The following is a 19,356-nucleotide window of genomic DNA, read 5'->3' as shown; positions in this document are numbered from 1 at the left end:
AAAATATTACATATTATGATTCCACTTATTTTTTAAAATATATTTTTATTTATTTCAGAGAGGAAAGAGAGAGAGAGAGAGAGAAAAATCAATGATGAAAGGGAATCATTGATTGGTTGCTTCCTGCATGTTGGACCGAGCCCACAACCCAGGCATGAGCCCTTGACCGGAATCAAACCTGGGACCCTTCGGTCCACAGGCTGATGCTCTATCCACTGAGCCAAACCAGCGAGGGCATGATTCCACTTATATAAAACTAGAGGCCCGATGCACGAAGATTCGCGCAAGAACAGGCTTTCCTTACCCTGGCTAACGGCACTGCTTTCACTCTGGCCAGAGCCACCTTTCCGCCTTCCCACGCTGCCCAGAGGCCTGGAGGGGCTGGGGTGGTGTGGAACGCCCCCAGCTGCTCGGTGCCTGTGTATGCAAATTAACCTTCCATCTTTGTTGGGTTAATTTGCATACTCACTCCTGATTGGATAGCGGGTGCCACAAAGGTATGGTCAATTGCATCTTACTCTTTTATTAGTGTAGATATCCAGACTAGGGACGGCAGCATCAGCTTGAGTGGAAGTCCCCTCTGTGGGACACACTGTGTCCAAGATCCATAGAGGCTGGTCCTTGCTGGACCACCTCGGTACAGGCCGCAGAACCAACAGTTCATTCTTTCCTTTTTTTATTTTATTTTATTTTGTTTGTTAATCCTTACCCGAGGATATTTTTTCCATTGAAATCTGGTTGCCACACAACACTTGGCAATGTTTCAAAGCCACTCTGCACCCAAAGAGGCAGATAGTTGGAATTCCTCCAATTGGGGTGTTTTGGTTGTGATTTTGGATGTGTTGCTTGTTGCTGGCTTTCCTGCTATTTAACTAATAATTGCTGTCAGTGCAGCCTTGTCATTACCAGTTTAGTGTGTTATGGGTTGTTTAGTTAAACTGCATGGATAATGATGCATATTTGCTTCAATTCCATGTGCGCGTGGCCTGTAATTTCCCACTAATTAGACTTTTTAAAGACACATAGGCAGTTATCTACTCAGATTTGCATCATCTGTTCCCCTGTTGCCAAAGCAGATGTACACAGCGCCCACCCTCCCCGCTCCAAGAAATAATTTGCTTCCATCACCGAGTTCTGGAAAGTAGGAAGCAGGGGGGTGCGGATAGTTCTTGTCCCACTGAAGTGAGAGCCATCAAAATAGTGCAGACAAGAGGGGCTGGGCCGGAGTCAGATAGGAATAGTGGAGCTGAGAGGAGGGAACAGACCCCCAGATATCTGCAATACAGCAAACAGACCAAGGATCACAAGCCCACCCCCAGCTGTAACCCCCATGCCCAAAGGATCTGGAGAGATGCCACCAGTTTCCCAAGAATCAAGCATCCAGACTCTCAAGTGGCTTTATTTCCCCAGTGTGGGGAGCTGAGTGCGGTCTGTGGTCCCTGTGCCCCCAGGACCCTGTAGCCCTCTCCCGCCCAGCGGGCTGTGGCAGGGCCTTCAGAGGCTGATCCTCCCACAGTGGGGCTGGTTCTGGGAGGGGCCGGGCCTGCTGTGGTTCGAATGGGGAGACTCCTGCAGTGGTCCCCACAGCGATCCAGTCCATGGCATGGGGCCCACCTCAAGACAGGGCCACCACGTACTGGGTTCCAGGACCAGCTAGGCCTTCCTCTGGGGGCAAAAACTCCCCATGGTGCTACTCCTTGAAGTCTGCCATCAGGGCTCAGCCTGGGGGAAAGAGAGGAGAGAGAACAGGTGGTGGGCACAGAGGAGGACAGAAACAATGGGAGACTGGCGAAAAGTCCAAAGACCCATGAAAAGTCCAAAGGAAGCCAAGAGTGGAGGAGGGACAAAGAAAGGATCGCGAATGAGAAAGAGAGATGGGAACAGGGGCCTGGAAAGCAGGCCCACGGGAGGTAGTGACAGAGGCCGGAGATACATGCAGGGCGGCCCTACACACTGACCTTTGGGCCCAGGCGGGGTCGGGGGTGGAGGCCCCCCCGGGGGAAGCAACGCAGAGCGGCTCAGGGCCTCGGCCACCCAGTCCAGGACGCGGCTACAGTGCTGGACCTGGGGAGCAGATGGGATATTGGGGCACCCTATGGAGATGCACTGCCTCCCACCCCGTCCACACTCCCCTGCCAGGCCCGGACTCCTCACCTCCTGTTCCAGCCCTTTCAGGCGCTGCTCGTACTCGCGGAACTGTCTCAGCTGCTTCAACGCCGTGTCCACCCTGGGCACGAGGGACGGACGTCAGGCCCGAGCCGGGGGCAGCCCACCCACCCCGCCCACCGGGAGCCCCGCCCACCAGGAGCCCCCGCCCCCTGTGGCTCCGCCCCTCCTCGCTTTCCAGGACCCCGCCCACTCAGGCTCCGCCTCTAGCCTGGTGCTTTGCAAACCCAGCCCATTCTCCCAACCAATCCATGTCACGGGATACAGCCCAGAGGCCAGAAGCCCCGCCCCCGGCCACGCCCCGCTCTCACTTCTGCGACGTGCGCTTCAGACGCTCGGAGTCACTCTCCCGCTTGTCCCTTGCACGCGCCAATAGGAAATTCTCCTTCCGCACCGATTCCCACGTCAACAGCTTCCTCTCAGCTTCCTTAGGGAGGTGGACCCCTGGAGGGCAGGGGCAGGACAGAGTCAAGGGCCCGCCCCTCCTGGGGCCGTAACCCGGCCCGGCCCGCACCCCCACTCAAAACCCTGAGTGAGCTCCCTCAGACCACGCCCCTGACGGCCTAAGCCACGCCCACCGGTGCTTCCGGCCATCCTCCCCAGCTTATCCATGTTCTTTCTCTCGGGGTCCCACCCCTGTGTTTCTCTGTTTTGGGCCAAAACCCGCTCTCACGAAAATGCTGGAGGTTGGGGGAGGTCGGCAAGCTGGCCCTGTGCCTGCGCAATCGACGGAAGAGGAGGCGCACGTGCGAGATGATGATGAAGGGCGGGGCCAGCGCAGGCCGAGAGTGAAATTCCCGGATGAGGCTATAGCGCTGCGCCTTCCAATAGAGGTCGCTGTTGCCCTGTACTTTGCCAAAGGTGTAGCTGTGGGGGCCAGAGGTCAAGGGTCACCAGAGGTCAATGTCCAGTCAAGGGCGGTGGATCAAGGTTAGATGTCAGGCAATATGTTCACAGTAGAAGGCAGCAGGCAGATGTCAGAATCAATAATGTCAGAGGTTATTACAAGATGGTAGTATCAATAATGTCAGAGGTTATTCCAAAATGCAGTTAGTAGTTAGGATAGGAGGGCCAAGGGTCGGAGATTAGAGGTCAAGTTGGGGATGGTGTCATGGGTTAGGGTAGAGGTTCTAGTCAGGTTCAAAAGTCAGTCTAACACAATTAAAATCAGAAATAAAATGGGGACATTACCACCAAACTTACAGAAATAAAAAGGATTATAAGAGAATAGTATCAACAATTGTTTGCCAACAAAAAAGAAACCTAGGCCCAGGTGTCCGGGTATCTCAGCTGATTACAGACTCATCCCGGAACGCCACGGTTGCGGGTTCCATCATCGGTCAGGGCACATACATGAATCAACCAATGGCCCAGCCAGTGTGGCTCAGTGGTTGAGCGTTGACCTATGAACCAGGAAGTCACCGTTCGATTCCCAGTCAGGGCACATGCCCGGGTTTCAGGCTCGATCCCCAGTGGGGGGCGTGCAGGATTCATGATTCTCTCTCATCATGGTTGTTTCTATCTCTCCCTCTCCCTTCCTACTTGAAGTCAATAAAAATATTTTTTTAAAAAACTGGAAAAAAAAAGAACCAATGAATGCAGAAATAAGTGGAACAACAAATCAATTTTCTTCTCCACCCTCCTCTAAAATCAAGTTTTTAAAAAGATAACCTAGATAAAATGGAAAAGTTCCTAGAAACACACAAATTACGTAAACTGACACAAGAAGAAATAGAAAATCTCAAAATACCTATAACAAGTAAACAAGTAAAGAGATTAACTAACCACACACACACACACAGCCCAGGACCAGTCTTCACTGGTGAATTCTATCAAACATTTAAAAAACAACACCAATCCTTTTCAAACGCTTCCAAAAGGCTGAATAGGAGAGAACATTTCCTGAGTCATTCTATGATGCCAACATTTCCCATTATATCAATAGCAAAAGAAAATAAAATTACAGATCAATATTATTGTTTTGTTTTATTAATCATCACTCAAGGATATTTTTTCCATAGATTTTTAGAGAGAGTGGAAGGGAGGGGGAGAGACAGAGAGACAAACATTAATGTGAGACACACTGATTGGCTGCCTCCCACACGTGGCCCGGTTGAGGATCGAGCCTGCAACCGAGGTACATGTTCTGGACTGGAATCAAACACGCAACCCTTCAGTCCTCAGGCTGATGCTCTAACCACTGAGCCACTGTCTAGGGTTCGCCAGCCTCGAGTTTGACATAATTGGGCTAGGGCATAGATCAATATTCTTTATGGATATACATGCAAGATTTCTCAGCAAAATACTAGCAAACTTAATTCAGAAGAATATTAAAAGGATTATATACCATGACCAAGTAGGATTTATCCCAGGAATACTATATATTCAACATATAAAAATTAACCAATGTAATATACACTACCTTAATAGAACAAAGGGGAGGAAAAATCACATAATCATCTCAACTGGTAAAGGGTACTTATGAAAAACCCACAGCTACCATCATACTTAATGAAGAAAGACTGAACGGCTCTAGCCAGTTTGGCTCAGTGGATAGAGCGTCAGCCTGTGGACCGAAGAGTCCTGGGTTCGATTCCAGTCAAAGGCATGTACCTTGGTTGCAGGCTCCTTCCCGGCCGTGAAGGAGGCAACCCATCGATGTGTTTCTCTCACATCAATATTTCTCTCTGCCTTTCCCTCTCTCTTCCACTCTCCCTAAAAATCAATGGAAAATATCCCCAGGTGAGAATTTAAAAAAAGAAAAAGAAAAGAAAGACTGAATGCTTTCCCCTAAGATCAGGAACAAGACAAGGATGCCCACTTTCACCACAGCTATTCATCATTGTACTGTAAGCTCTAGCCAGAGCAATTAGATAAGAAAAATCAAAGGCACCCAAAATAAAAAGGAAGAGGTAAAACTATCTCTATTCACAGGTGACATGATTCTATGATAGAAAATCCCAGAGAATCCCAAGAAAGCTGCTAGAGCTAATAAATGAATTTAGCAAAGTTGCAGGGTACAAGATCCACAAACAAAAATCAATTGTGTTTCTATACATCTGCCATGAATAATCCAAAAGGGAAATTAAGAAAAAAAATCCATTTACAATAGAATCTAAAAAAAATAAGCACCTAGGAATAAATTTAACCAAAAAGGTGAAAGATTTGTACACTGAAAAGGACAAAACCATGATGAAGGCAATGTAAAAGAGCTCCTAAATAATGGAGAGATATCCTGTGTTCATGAGCGCAAAGATGTCATCTTGTTAAGAGTCAATTACACGCAAAGCAATCTACAGTATCAATTACAATCTCTAAATTCCAACCGCCTTTTATGTAGACATGGAAAAGCCAATCCTCTAATTTATATGGAATTGCAAAGGTCCTGAATAGCCAAAACAATCTTGAAAGAGCACAAAGTCAAAGGACTCACACTTCTCAGTTTCAAAAATTTTCTCTACAAAATCAAAAACAGTATGCTTCTGGCATAAGGAGAGACATATCAACCAATGGAAGAGAACAGAAAGTTCAGAAATAAGCCCATACATCGATGAGTGCTATGGCTCAAAGTGTGCCCGCCCCCAAAGATGTATTGAAATCCTAACCCCAGTACCTCAGAATGTGACCTTATTTGGAAATAGGATCTTTATAAAGATAATTGAGTGAAAAGGAGATCATTATGGTTGGTCCCTAATCCAATATGACTAGTGTCCTTATAAAAAGGGAAAATTGGGACACAGACATGTACACAGGAAGAGCACCTTGTAAAGGTGAAGGGAGAGATTGGAATGGTGCATCTTACAAGCCAAAGGTTGCCAGAAATCCACCAGAAACTAAAAGAGAGGCATGAGACAGATTCCCCTCACAGCCCTCAGGAGAAACCAACCCTGCCCACACCTTGATTGTGGACTTCTAGTTCCGAGAACTGTCAAACAATAAGCTTCTGTAATTTAAAGCCACCCACTTTTTGGTATTTTGTTAGGGACGCCCTAGAAAACTAACATAACAGGCAATTGATTCAGAGTGCCAGGTCCATTCCACGTGTGTGTGAGGGGCTGGGATACTCTCTTCAACTAATGGGCCTGAAACAAGTGGATTTTTACAGCACAAAGAATGAAGTTGGGTCCCTACCTCACACCATATGCAAAAATTAAGTCAAAATGGACCAACAACCTAAATAGTAGAGCTAAAACCATAAAACATAGGACTAAATCTTCATGACCTTGAATTTGGCGATGAGTGCTTAGATATAACACCAAAAGTAGAAGTAACAACAACAAAAAAAGATAAATTGGACTTCACTAAAACTTTTGCACATCAAAGGATATTATCAAGAAAAGGAAAAGACAACCAACAGAATGGGGAAAGATATTTGTAAGTCATATATCTGATAGGAGTTTAGTATCCAGAATATATAGAGAGGTGCAACAACAAAAAGACAAACAACCCAATTATAAACAGGCAAAAGACTTGGCCATAGCCAGTTGCTCAGTGGTTAGGGCATCGGCCCTTGGACTGAAAGGTCTCAGGTCTGGTTCCAGTCAAGGGCATGTGCCTTGGTTGCAGTCTGGATCCCCGGCCTTGGGTCAGGGCGCATGCGGGAGGCAACCAATCGATGTGTCTCTCTCACATTGATGTTTCAATCTCACTCTCTCTATCTCTCTCAAAAAAAAAAAATCAATGGAAAAATAAAAAGAGACTTGAATGGTGCAGCTGCTGTAGAAAACAACTTGGTGGTTTCTCAAAAAGCAAAACATAGAATTACCATATGGCCCAGCATTCCATTCTAGAAACATACCCAAGAGATATCAGGACAAAGACTTAAACAGATATGTGAATACCAATGTTCATAGCAACATTATTCACAATAGCTAAAGATGGAAACAACCCAAGGTTCCATTGACAGATAAATAAACCAAATGGCATAGATCGATGCAATGGAATATTATTCGGCCCTAAAAAGGAATGGAGTGCCGACACATGCCACAGCCTAAATAAACACTGAAATCTTTATGCTAAGTGAAATAAGCCAGACACAAAAGGACAAATACTGTATGATTCTACTTCTAAGAAACATCTAAACACACACACACACACACACACAGAAACACCTAGAATAGGCAAAGTCATAGAGACATACAGTACATTAGAGGTTATCAGGGTGGTGGGAGGGAGAAATGGGAGTCATTGCTTGCCTAAGGGGTATATACTTTCTATTTGGAGAGATAAAAATATTTTGGAAATAGTGGTGATGGTTATAAAACAGTAGAGGCCCGGTGCACGACATTCATGCACTGCGGGGGAGGGGGGTCAGTCCCTAATTCTGGCCTGCACCCTCTCGCAATCTGGGACCCCTCAGAGGATGTCCGACTGCAGGGTTAGGTCCGATCCCTGGCAGTCAGACATCCCCTGAGGCAGGGGCAGGAGAGGCTCCCGCCACCATGCTGAGCTCACCAGCCATTAGCTCGGCTTCTGGCTGAGCAGCGCTCCCCCTGCATTGAGCATCTGCCCCCTGGTGGTCATTGCATGTCATAGCGACCGGTCGTTCCACCATTTGATCAATTTGCATATTAGGGTTTTATTATAGGCTAATAAATGTAATCAATGCCACTGGATTGTATACTTAAAATGGCAAAAATGGTGACTTTCATGTTATATGTATATATTTTGCGACAATAAAAATTTTGTTAAACCTTCAGCCTGGGCTCAGCGAGAGGATCAGAGTCCACAGTCCAGGTCAGAAGCAGAGTCTGCCTGGGTCTGGGGACAGGGCAGCATTAGATGTGAGTTAGAATTTAGGGACTAAAGATAAGTTGATTAGGCTGGGATCAAGAATCAATCATGCTGGGGTCAAAGGTCATGCTAGGGTCAAGGTCATGGTGGGTGACCTCAGATCAGAGAGGGCGGGGCTCCTCACCTGAACATGGCGATGAGGAGGTTGACCAGCAGGATGTTGGCCACGAGCAGAAAGACGACGAGGAGGAGCACCACCAGCCAGTTGGCATAAAGGGAGACGCAGGAGCCCGCCTGGGGCCCCACCGGGCGCGCCCAGAAGCCCGCCTCCGAGGAGCAGTTGACATGCTCCATGAGGGCCACTGCGAAGGGAGACACTCAGATGGGGCAGAGAGACAGTGACCTAATGAAGACAGAAATCCAGAGGGCACCCGGCCGCGTGGCTCAGTGGTTGAGCATCAACCTATCAGCTGGAGGTCACAGTTCCATTCTGGGTCAGGGCCCATGCCCGGGTTTCAGGCTTGATCCCCAGTGGGGGGCGTGCAGGAGGCAGCCAATCAATGATTCTCTCTCATCATAGATGTTTCTATCTCTCTCCCTCTCCCGTCCTCTCTGTTTATTTGTTTGTTTATTTATTTTTCTCCCTTCCTCTCTGAAATCAATTTTTTAAAAAATATATATTTTTATTGATTTTTTAGAGAGGAAGGGAGAGGGAGAGAGAGTTAGAAACATGGATGAGAGAGAAACATTGATCAGCTGCCTCCTGCACACACCCCACTGGGGATGTGCCCGCAACCAAGGTACATGACCTGGATCGGAATCGAACCTGGGACCCTTCAGTCCACAGGCCGACGCTCTATCCACTGAGCCAAACCGGTTAGGGCTGAAATCAATTTTTTAAAAAGATCTAGAGGGATGTGGGGGAGACAGAATCCCAGAAAGCCAGGGGGACAAGACCCAAAGAGACACAGCAAGGGTCCGAGACCTAGCGACAGAGGGCAGAGATGCGGAGAGAGGAGGACAGAGTCCCCTAGGGATGAGGGGCAGGGGGGGAGGGGCTGCTTAGAGACTCAGAGAGAGAGAGACGGGGAATGGAGAGAAGGGACTCAGAGGGTGCCAGGCCCCCATCCTCTTACCGTCCATCTCCTCCTGCGGGACCTGCCCGAAGATCTGCAGGTAGGGCCGGTAGAAGACCCGGCGCAGGATTTGCGGGAGGTCCTGGTCCTTGGGCCTGAGGAGGCCCTCCGTGGCCACCCCGTAGGCCACCAGCCACACTCCGAGGAAGAAGAGGAAGAAGAACACGTCCTTCATCTGCAGGAAGGGAGATGAGACTAAGCCTGGCCCCGCCCTCCCCGGCCCTGACCCCGCCCTCCCCGGCTCTGGCCCTGCCCTCCCCGGCTCTGACCCCGCCCTCCCCGGCTCTGACCCCGCCCTCCCCGGCTCTGACCCCGCCCTCCCCGGTTCAGGCCCCGCCCACCAGGCCTCACCCAGGCCCCACCCCTCACCATCTTGTTCACGATGACGATCTTGGGCCCCAGCTGTTTATTGACCGTGAAGATGTGCAGCAGGCGCAGCGTGAAGACCATGAAGTCCAGGCAGAGGACTGTGCGGCCCAGGTCAAACAGGCCCGGGGTCAGCCTGGGGTGTGGGAGACGAGACAGGGGTCACTCAGGGGTCACAGGGTGGGTGCATAGGAAAACCTGCGGTCTTCCCCACACCAGGCTTCAGATGAGGCTGTGGCCTCCCCCAGGCTGGGGGGTGGGGTGGGGTGGGGGGGGATCCTGACTGTCCCATTCACCCAGGGTGCACTCAGATTTCACGGTGCCAGCTGGGCTGGGCCAGCACTGGCATCCATTAAATACCAGCTGCACGAACCACAGCCTTAACAAAAAATTAGGAGGTCCCTGTAACATCAAGTCCAAGACATGACAACCAAGGGCAATATGGGGTCGTGGATGGGCTCCTGGACCAGAAAAAGAACATCAGTGGGACAGTTGGTGTAATTTGAATAAGATTTCTGAGGATCTGGGTGAAAGGTGGATGGGGATTCTCTGTACTGTGTTTGCAGTATTTTTTGTTAGTCTTGGGTTATTTCAAATGAAAAGTTACAGACTAAAAGAATGCTTAAGATAGAAAAGTAAAAAGGCAAGCTTCAGAGTTTGAGAAGAAGTATAGAACAAAACCACCAAGGATTAGGATCCAGAGTTTAAGGAGAGGACCTACCAAATATACACATATATGCAAGAGATCAATGAACATAAAATTTTTTAAGTGGAGGCAAAGGCTAGGAAAAGACAATTGAGTCCTGGCCTGTTTTGCTCAATGGTTAGAGCGTCGATCCTTGGACCGAAGGGCCACAAGTTCGATTCCTGGTCAAGGGCACATACCTTGGTTGCAGGTTCCCCAGACCCGGTAGCAACCAATCAATGTGTCAATGTGTCTCTCACATCGATGTTTCTCTCTCTCTCTCTCTCCCCTTCTTCCTCCCTTTCATCTCTTTATAAATCAATGGAAAAAATATCCTCAGGTAAGTATTAAAAAATAAGAAAAAGATAATTGACAGAAGTCCATGTGACCATTAGTTATAAAAAGATGCCCAACTTAACTAGTAGTCAGGGATGCATAAATATAAAAAGGAGAGGTCATTTTTGGTAACAACAACAAAAAAACAAAAAAAAAGAAAGAAAGTTAAGTTAAATTGAGAGCTACAAAATGTTAAAGATTGAAAATATTAGATTTTGCCAAGCATGTCCTTAAGAGGGCACTTTTTTACCCTGACAGTGGGTGAAATCTATCCACATCAAGAATATGTACAGTTCAACCTACAAAATTTAAATCTGGCATGCAAACTTCTATTACTTTGGAATAATAAAAATTTAGAAACCAAAATGTCCATCTGGAAGGGATTGGTAAAACAAAATGATTCATCCATGCAATTCTGGAGCTCCCTGGAAATTTCTCCAGGGTAAGCCGAGATCCTGGGATTTTTTTTCTCTCCACGCAATTCTTCTCCTCTCCCCTAGAAAACACTAAGCTTGACAAAATGTCTAAAATACACTGGTACTTCTAGCAGGGGTCCCCAAACTTTTTAAACAGGGGGCCAGTTCACTGTCCCTCAGACCGTTGGAGGGCCGGACTATAGTTTAAAAAAAAACTATGAACAAATTCCTATGCACACTGCACATATCTTATTTTGAAGTAAAAAAACAAAACAGCAAAAACACCCGCATGTGGCCCGCGGGCCGTAGTTTGAGGACGCCTGTAGAGCGTGGGAGAACAAGGCCTCACCCCTTTCATCTCAGAAGATATTTTATACAAAATACAAGAGAGAAACGAAGCACAGGGCCCTGCCAGACTCCCTGGCATTGCTGTTGGGATGAAGTGATCGTGTCGGCTTACTTGGTAGCATTTCTTTCTTCTTTTTTTTAATATATTTTATTGATTTTTTACAGAGAGGAAGGGAGAGGGATAGAGTTAGAAACATCGATGAGAGAGAAACATCGACCAGCTGCCTCCTGCGCACCCCCCACCGGGGATGTGCCCGCAACCAAGGTACATGCCCTTGACCGGAATCGAACCTGGGACCCTTGAGTCCGCAGGCCGACGCTCTATCCACTGAGCCAAACCGGTTTCGGCACTTGGTGGCATTTCTAATACAGCATGGGAGAAGCATTCCTCTCAGGGAATCCGCTGAGAAAAGTATCCCCTGTAAATAGCCACCAGGCTGTGTCCACAAAGCTCTTTGTCTGTTCTCCTCCAAAGGAACAGGGTCCTCACAGCTAGGACTTTATAGAAAAAGAAACGTGATCAGCAGAGTACTGGCCCCAGAGCAGCTAGTATGGGGTTACTATCTGGAGTAGAAAATGAAGGAGACTTTGTGGAGACACCTTTGGCCTGATTTCTATCTCTTAAAGTGCGGAACTTTTGTCTCGGTGCCCGAGGAAAAGGACGCATTCGCGCATTACATTCCGGCCCGGAGAAGCCTGTCTTGTCTGATCTTTAGCCACCGATTCCCTTCTTCTGGAATCCGATGCAGCATTTTCAAAGAATACCGTCTATTTGCAAATACTGATATGGGGAAGATGTCGGGACATGTTGTAGATGAAAAGGAAAAGTTGCAGAAGAATACATAAAATAGAGTGTCATTTGTGTATGAAAGAAGTATCGGGGCCCTGGCTGGGTAGCTCAGTTGGTTAGAGCATCATTCCGATACACCAAGGTTGCGGGTTCAATCCCCAGTCAGGGCACATATAAGAAGTAACCAATGGCCCTGACCGGTTTGGCTCAGTGGATAGAGCGTCGGCCTGCGGACTGAAGGGTCCCAGGTTCAATTCTGGTCAGGGGCGTGTACCTTGGTTGCGGGCACATCCCCAGTAGGAGGTGTGCAGGAGGCAGCTGATTGATGTTTCTAACTCTCTATTCCTCTCCCTTCCTCTCTGTAAAAAATCAATAAAATATATATTTTTAAAAAAGAAGTAACCAATGGATGCATAAATGAATGGAAAAACAAATCAATGCTTCTCTCTCTCTCTCTCTCTCTCTCAAAATCAATAAATAATTTTTTTTTTTAAAAAAAGAAGTATCAGCATCTCTCCATGTAAATGCATAGAAAAAGAACAGGCAGGATGTGCACCAAACTGTCGATGGAAGTAACTGCTGAGAAAGAGAGGGCACTTGAAAAGACCGAGGAAATGGTAGGTTTCTGTTCTATTCCTTCGCTTATTTAATCTTGTTCCGTGAGGACATATTTTTGCATTTCTTTGGTAATAGACTATATTCCAAAGATCTTTTACATTGAGATAGAGTGACGCACGGAGAGAGAGAGAGCACAAGCCGTACTCTAAATACCATTTGGGGTGATCTCAGGCCATTAGGGGAACGCAAAGGAGGGACCCAGAGTCTGGGAAGGATGAAGGAAGGCTTTGAAGACAGAGACCGCAAGTCTGAGGCCTACAGGAAGTGGAGGAGCTGGCCTGGCCAAGGAGAGGAGGGGAAAGTGTTTCAGGAAGGGGGGCCAGCACGGGCCAAGACCCAAAGACGAGACAATTTGTCCCCGGGACTTTTAGATGTGCCCTGGGAACTACGGCAGAAAGGAGCCAACGTTGTGTAGCCCATTCTTGGCAACAGAAAGCAATGGAGGGGAATTCCTCAAAACTTGTTTTTCATAAATCAGCTAAGAAATGCGGACTAAATCACTGACACCACATTCAAGCCTCCCCGATGAAATCTGAATCGATGACATTTCACCCGGGAAAATGGGACAGGAAAGAAGTAAAAGCCACAAAGTACAATTCTCAAACACAGACTCCAAACTTGGCAAAATCCAATATAGACAAAAACGCCAACGATGAACCAATATCTGTGTAAAACGTAACCCAGATACTAGGTAACCATGTTGAAATCATGTCAGAAACTGAGAATAACTGAAGCTGGTTTAATTGGCCTGCATATGAAATTGATCAAGGCAGTTTCAAAATACTTCCTTGGTAAGAATTCGTCAGCTCTGGTGAAATTCTGGTTACAAATTTATAATTACGCAGACTCAAAATATCAGGATCAAGGTCAAAGACCCTGTACCTGGGATGCAGGAACGGAAAGGTTTCAGAGAGGCCGGGGTGCAGATGAAGAGAAACAAAGAAATCAAATCCGGAGACAGCGCTGCAGAGAGGGGCGCGGCCTAGACAGGCGGGGCCCCAAGGCCAGGTCCAGGGTGTGTCTGTGGAGGGGGTGGGGGGAGCGGGAGGGAGTGCTGGGTTAGCTCTGGGCGTGGAAGGACCCTAGTGGGGATGGGCTGGAGGGAAAGAGCCTGGAGTCCAGGAGGCTGGGCTGAGGGTCCAGGCAAGACAGGCAGCCATGGAGATGGAGAGGAAGGACAGAGAGAGGCAGGGGCCAGGAGGCCAGGAGGCCAGGGCCTGGGCTGCAGGCTGTGGAGGAAGAGGAAAGAGGTGAGGGTGGAGCCCAGCGCCCAATGAGCTCCAGATGTAGCATAAATAGCGGGGTTCTCACTTTAACCCTATCATCCCTGAAGCAGCTGTCCCTGGGGGACCAAGTTGTTTCTAGACCATCTTTACACGGTACTTTCCATCAAGAACAGGTTTCTGTTTGGTTTTTAAGAATAATCGGAGATAGGTCCTGGCCAGGTAGTTCAGTTGGTTAGAGCATCGTCCGATACACCAAGGTTTCGGGTTCCATCCCCGGTCAGGGCATTAGAAGAAGTAACCAATGAATGCATAAATAATTGGAACAACAGCCCTAGCTGGTTTGGCTCAGTGGATAGAGCGTTGGCCTGCGGAGTGAAGGTCCCGGGTTCGATTCTGATCAAGGGCACATGCCTGGGTTGTGGGCTCGATCCCCAGTGGGGGGCATGCAGGAGGCAGCCGATCAGTGATTCTCTCTCATCATTGATGTTTCTATCTCTCTCCCTTCCCTTCCTCTCTGAAGTCAATAAAAATATATTTTAAAAAATAATAATAATAAAATAATTGGAACAACAAATCTCTCTCTCTCCCCCTCCCCCCCTCCCGCCCTCCCTCTCTCTCCGGGGTCAGGGGTTGAAGGCCACGGGGCACTCACCGGCAGCCCACGCCCAGGAGGAAGCAGGTGAGGGCCACCAGGTCACACTGGTTCCACGTGTCCATGAGGTAGAGGTGCAGCCGGCGGCGCAGCGGGGCCTGGCCGTGGCCTGGCCCGGGCCCTCCGGTGGCCAGGCTGCCCCAGCCGCCCCCCAGGCTCTGGCGGAACTCCTCGCAGAGCAGGGTGAAGACCCAGAAGTAGAGCAGCAGCTCCAGGGCGCCGGGCGCCGAGGGCTGGAAGTCGATGAGCAGCACGCGGGCGAAGAGCATCAGGAAGAGCAGGTAGCTGACCACGTTGCCCAGGAAGGCCGTCACCGGCGCCCCCCAGAACTGGGGCCAGCGCCGCAGGCGTGGGGAGCACTCCCTCCGGCTGGGCTGACTCAACACCCCCAAGGGCATCTTCTCAGGGGGAGCTGCTGGCCTGAGGGGGGGAGAGAGGAGGGAGGGCTCAGCCTGACCTCTGAACCCAACCTTCACCATTGTCAAGACCAGTAACCTTTCACGTGACCTCCTGACATCTGACCCTGCCTTCATGACATCTGACCCTGCCGAACTGAAACTAAGTCTGCGGTCCGTCTGCCATCTCCTTGACTGGTGACCTCTGACCTCTGAAAGCTCCTACCATCAAGACTGCTGACCTTTCACCTCTTACCGCCACCCTCTGGCCTCTGGCTCCTGGGATGACTCCTGGCTGTTGTCTAAAGTCCAAATCCCCCTTCTTTCTCCATCACGATCTCTGACTTTCTCTGTCTGACCTTGGACCCTCAAATATGACCTCTGACCCTCTCATGTTTATGACCTGACCCTTCTCTCCTGAGTTCAGATTCTCTGTCTCAATTTCCTCCTGACTCTTAATTCTGACCCCAAAATTCTGAAATGCCAAAATGAGTAATATTAATAATAATATGTTCAGTGTGGCTTAGTGACTGAGCATCGACCTATGAACCAAGAGGTCATGGTTCAATTCCTGGTCAGGGCACATGCCCTGGCTGTGGGCTTGATCCCCAGTAGGGGGTGTGCAGGAGGCAGCCGATCAATGATTCTCTCTCTCATCATTGATGTTTCTCTCTCTCTCTCTCTCTCTCTCTCTCTCTCTCTCTCTCTCTCTCTCCCCCCCTCCTTTCCTCTCTCTGAAATCAATGAAAACATCTATAATAAAAAAAGCATAATATGCTAATTAGACCAGACATCCTTCCGTACATCCTTCCTGACGACGACCTTCCAGACGAAGCTGTGGCGGTGGGGCGGGGCCGAGCCCCTTGCATGAATTTCGTGCATTGGGCCTCTAGTATAAAAATAATATATTCAAAAAGCTTGCAGGAAAAACGAACCGGTTTGAAGAGGCACTTTCTCTTTATAAACCAAGCAGAAAATAATAATCCAGAAGGAGAAACACCCAAATGTTCATCAACTGATGAATGGATAAATAAATGTGGTCTATCCACTGAATTGTATACCATTACAATGGTGATACAGGGATGAACTGAATGGTACGTGAATTATGTCTCAATAAAGCTGTTCCAAAGAGATTGAGTGGGAAGAACATACAAGCTAAAGAGAGTGAGAGGCAGAGAGGCGCACGGGCTCCCCGGTGACAGGGAAACGGCCCTGCTGTTCCCCATGTCCCCCTCTGCAGGGTCCTGGTCCGGAGACCGCGTGGTGCGTCAGCTTCCCAAAGACTGCCATCTCTCACCGCCCAGAGCCAGGCCCCGCACAGCTTCCCGGGCCCACCCCAAGGCCCCTGGGAGAGGAGCCAGGGACTGTCCTTTGACAGAGCTCTACCTGTAAGAAAGGAAGGTGGCTCCCCACAGTGGCTAAGAGCACAGATTCGGGCACAAGGAGATCTGGGTTCAAATCCCAGCTCTACCACTTACCAGCCACGTGATCTGGGTCACATAAATTAAGACCCCAGTGACTTCATCTGTAACTGAGATCAATCATAGACCGGACTGCATCGGGCGGTTGAGAAAATTAAATGAGGACTTGGCACAATGGCTGCCCCTTGTAAGTGTTCTAGAACATCAGCTCTTGTCATGGCCATCATCACCATCATAAGGTACAGAAGTTGGGACCCACTCCTGACCCTGACACTGGGGCCTCCTCTCCTGCCTTTTAGAGTAGTCCAACATTTTCTCTTAGTTTCCTATCTTGATGAATACTTTGTATTTTTTGTGCATTGTCTGGGAAAAAACCCCCACACATATATTTACATTTGACTTGTTTTATAAGGGATGTAGTGGGTTTCGTCGACTTCTGGCAGTCTGATTATGTTCCTAACAGCCCCAAGAAACATTTTTACTTACGGGAGATTGGGGGGCAAGGCCCTCCCTTTCCCCATTTATGTGGCTAAAGTACAAATAAAAGCTGCAAAGATGGGTATAAATGTGAGCTTCTTCCTCTGTTTCCCTGTTACCATAGATTTAGTCTCTTATATCCCCCACACACACCATTCATTAGCAGTAATAATAATAATCCCCATTAACTGAGCACGTACTATGTGCCAGGCACTATGATATGCATTTTATTTACATTATCTCCACGAATCCTCTCAATGGCTCCATCAGGTATTGTACATTGTATTTATTGTTCACCAAATACCTTGATTCCTACCCCGAGGGAAAATTAGGAGCTAAGGAGTCACCATATGACTTGCTTTTGCCAATAAAATGTACGCAAAAGTCACACCTATCACATCCATGCAGAGGCTTTAAGAGCCAGTACCTGTTTCGCCATGTCTCTCTTCCCTCTGCCATGAGACTTGGAACAGCTCAGCCAGAAGGTGCTTGCTCATCCCACAGTGGAGACGACATGGAACAGAGCCATGGCCAACCCACAAACGAGTATGAGTGAGAATGAAACTTCGTTGTTGCCAGTCATGAGTTTTGGGTGTTTTGTTATTGCAGCATCACCCAACCTAACCTGACTAACAGAGGAACAACCTCCTATGTACCATCTCTTTACAAAAAAGAAAGCTGGGGCTCAAAGGTGAAGTCACCTCCAAAGTCAAAGTCACGATTTGAGCCCAGGTCTGCTTGACTCAGAGTCAAGTCCTTTAGCACCTCCACTCTGCAGATTTATCAGAAGACAGATAAATATTTCATTTCATTTGCTTAGGCCCGATTTTGAAAAGACCTTTCATGGATACCATGGCATAGAGATTAAGAGCAAAGGCCCTGGCCCTGGCCAGTGTGGCTCAGTTGGTTGAGTGTTGTCCCAAACACCGGAAGATCACCGGTTTGATTCCCAGTCAGGGCACATGACCAGGTTGCAGTTCGGTCCCTGGTTGGGGTGCGTACAGGAAGCAACCGATCAATGTTTCTCTCTCACATTGATGTTTCTCTCTCCCCCTCTCCCTTCCTCTCTCTCTAAAATCAATATAAACTTTCTTTTTTAAAGCAAAGGCCCTGAAGTCAGGAAAAAAAAATAGACAAAGTATCCCTAAATTAACCAAATCCACACAATTCCACTTGCTTATCTGCCGGAAACCAATTCCAACAGATCATAATTACAAGAGTTTCATCAAAAGGTTGGTGAAGCTTGGGGGGCTCAACAAGGGCTGAGCCACATATGTAGTTTACCTGTTGGAACAGCTAAAAAGCATCTCCCCCAAACCTGAATAGCATTGTCTGCTGCCAGACAGCTCAGAGCTTCTTAATCTACATGTTATTGCCTCCTGTTGGCCAAACACCTGAACAGCTGTAGGCTATTCTCGAATCTGACAATGCTTCTGTAAACCCTACCCTTTGAAGTGTATTATCTCCACCCTTTGAAACCCTACCCTTTGAAGTGTATTATCTCCACCTGGCCTTAGGACAAATTGTGTTAATAAAAAGCACGGGATCCTGAGTCAAGGGGAAGTCTTTAGCTCCTTTAGCTGAAGCTCCTCTGACCCCCAATGCCTTTCAAAATTATCTTTGGTCCTTGGACTTCTTATTGAATCTACGCGTCAGCTCCTTTCTCCAGATTGATGAGAACCCTTCGAAATCGAGATAGAAGTACATGTAGCATGAAGCAAATTTATTTCCAATGACGAACTCCTGGGTGGCAGAACCAAACCTTGACCACGCCTTGAGCTCGGCATTTGGGAAACTTCCTCAGTATCTTCAGTGGCAGCGTGAAACCAGTACCTGCGGAAGCCCCACTTCTCTGCTCTGGCCTTACTCCCAGTACCCGGAGTTCCTGCAGCTGCCCAGGCCGCCCCACCTCGTGTGGTGCTGGTGCTTCGCTCACCTGACAGGCCCTTCCCCGTTGAGGCTCCCATCCATGTCAAACCCCAGGTCCTTCTGTGTGGACTCCTCCGCTGACTTCCTGGCATGGAGAGAAGCACAGAGTGAGAATGGGGGTGGGGGGAAGGGAGTGGGAGAGAAATTCTCCAGAGATACCCAGCTTCTTTATCCAGAGACATGGCAGGGAGACAGGGAGGTTCCCTGCTAGAGTCACCCTAAAGGGAACCATCCCAGAGCCAAGCCTGCGGGCAGAAGAATTGCCCATAGAGATACAGAGAGCCCCCCAAAAGTTCACCTCCCAGAACGTGCCCCAGTCCTGGGGAGGGAATGAGAGAAACAAGGCGGGAAGCACTGGGAGGACTGAAGGTGGGCAGAGCTGAGCAGGAAGAGCTATGAGCAGCACCCGCCTACCAACCTAACCCCGGGACTGACCTGAAGGTGATGAGGTTGGTGTAGATGAGTGGGGGGCAAAAGAAGGCGAGAACCAGGGCCCAGATGGGCGTGGAGCTGTCCATCTCCCCCCACCACTTCTGTGTCAGCAGAGACTGTGGGGGTGGGGAAGGTTAGAGCCTGAATCTCCCCCAGCCCTTCCCGAAGACCCCAGGTAAGAATTGGCCCCCAGCTCCAGAGCCCAGAGCAAGTGCTCAACGTGGGGACCC

At 48.6% G+C, this 19,356-nt stretch overlaps 1 protein-coding gene across 1 annotated transcript in view; it reads right to left on the bottom strand.

The window, feature by feature from the left end:
* Positions 1–96: 96 nt before the first annotated feature.
* TRPM4 (transient receptor potential cation channel subfamily M member 4) overlaps positions 97–19,356 on the bottom strand; it is a 45,000-nt gene continuing 25,740 nt past the window's right edge. Inside the window, exons 15-25 of the mRNA XM_079759658.1 lie at positions 19,130–19,242; positions 18,702–18,779; positions 14,473–14,892; positions 9,405–9,537; positions 9,036–9,210; positions 8,084–8,261; positions 2,840–3,033; positions 2,478–2,610; positions 2,155–2,227; positions 1,959–2,064; positions 97–1,722 (exon numbers count right to left, since the gene is read on the bottom strand). Of these exons, the coding sequence (XP_079615784.1) occupies positions 1,718–1,722; positions 1,959–2,064; positions 2,155–2,227; positions 2,478–2,610; positions 2,840–3,033; positions 8,084–8,261; positions 9,036–9,210; positions 9,405–9,537; positions 14,473–14,892; positions 18,702–18,779; positions 19,130–19,242 (1,608 nt within the window). The 3' untranslated portion in view covers positions 97–1,717. The remainder of the gene's footprint in view (positions 1,723–1,958; positions 2,065–2,154; positions 2,228–2,477; positions 2,611–2,839; positions 3,034–8,083; positions 8,262–9,035; positions 9,211–9,404; positions 9,538–14,472; positions 14,893–18,701; positions 18,780–19,129; positions 19,243–19,356) is intronic.

Source organism: Cnephaeus nilssonii (genome assembly GCF_951640355.1).
Source record: "Cnephaeus nilssonii genome assembly, chromosome: 20".
Taxonomy (NCBI): domain Eukaryota; kingdom Metazoa; phylum Chordata; class Mammalia; order Chiroptera; family Vespertilionidae; genus Cnephaeus; species Cnephaeus nilssonii.
This window is presented reverse-complemented; position numbering and strand designations above follow the sequence as displayed.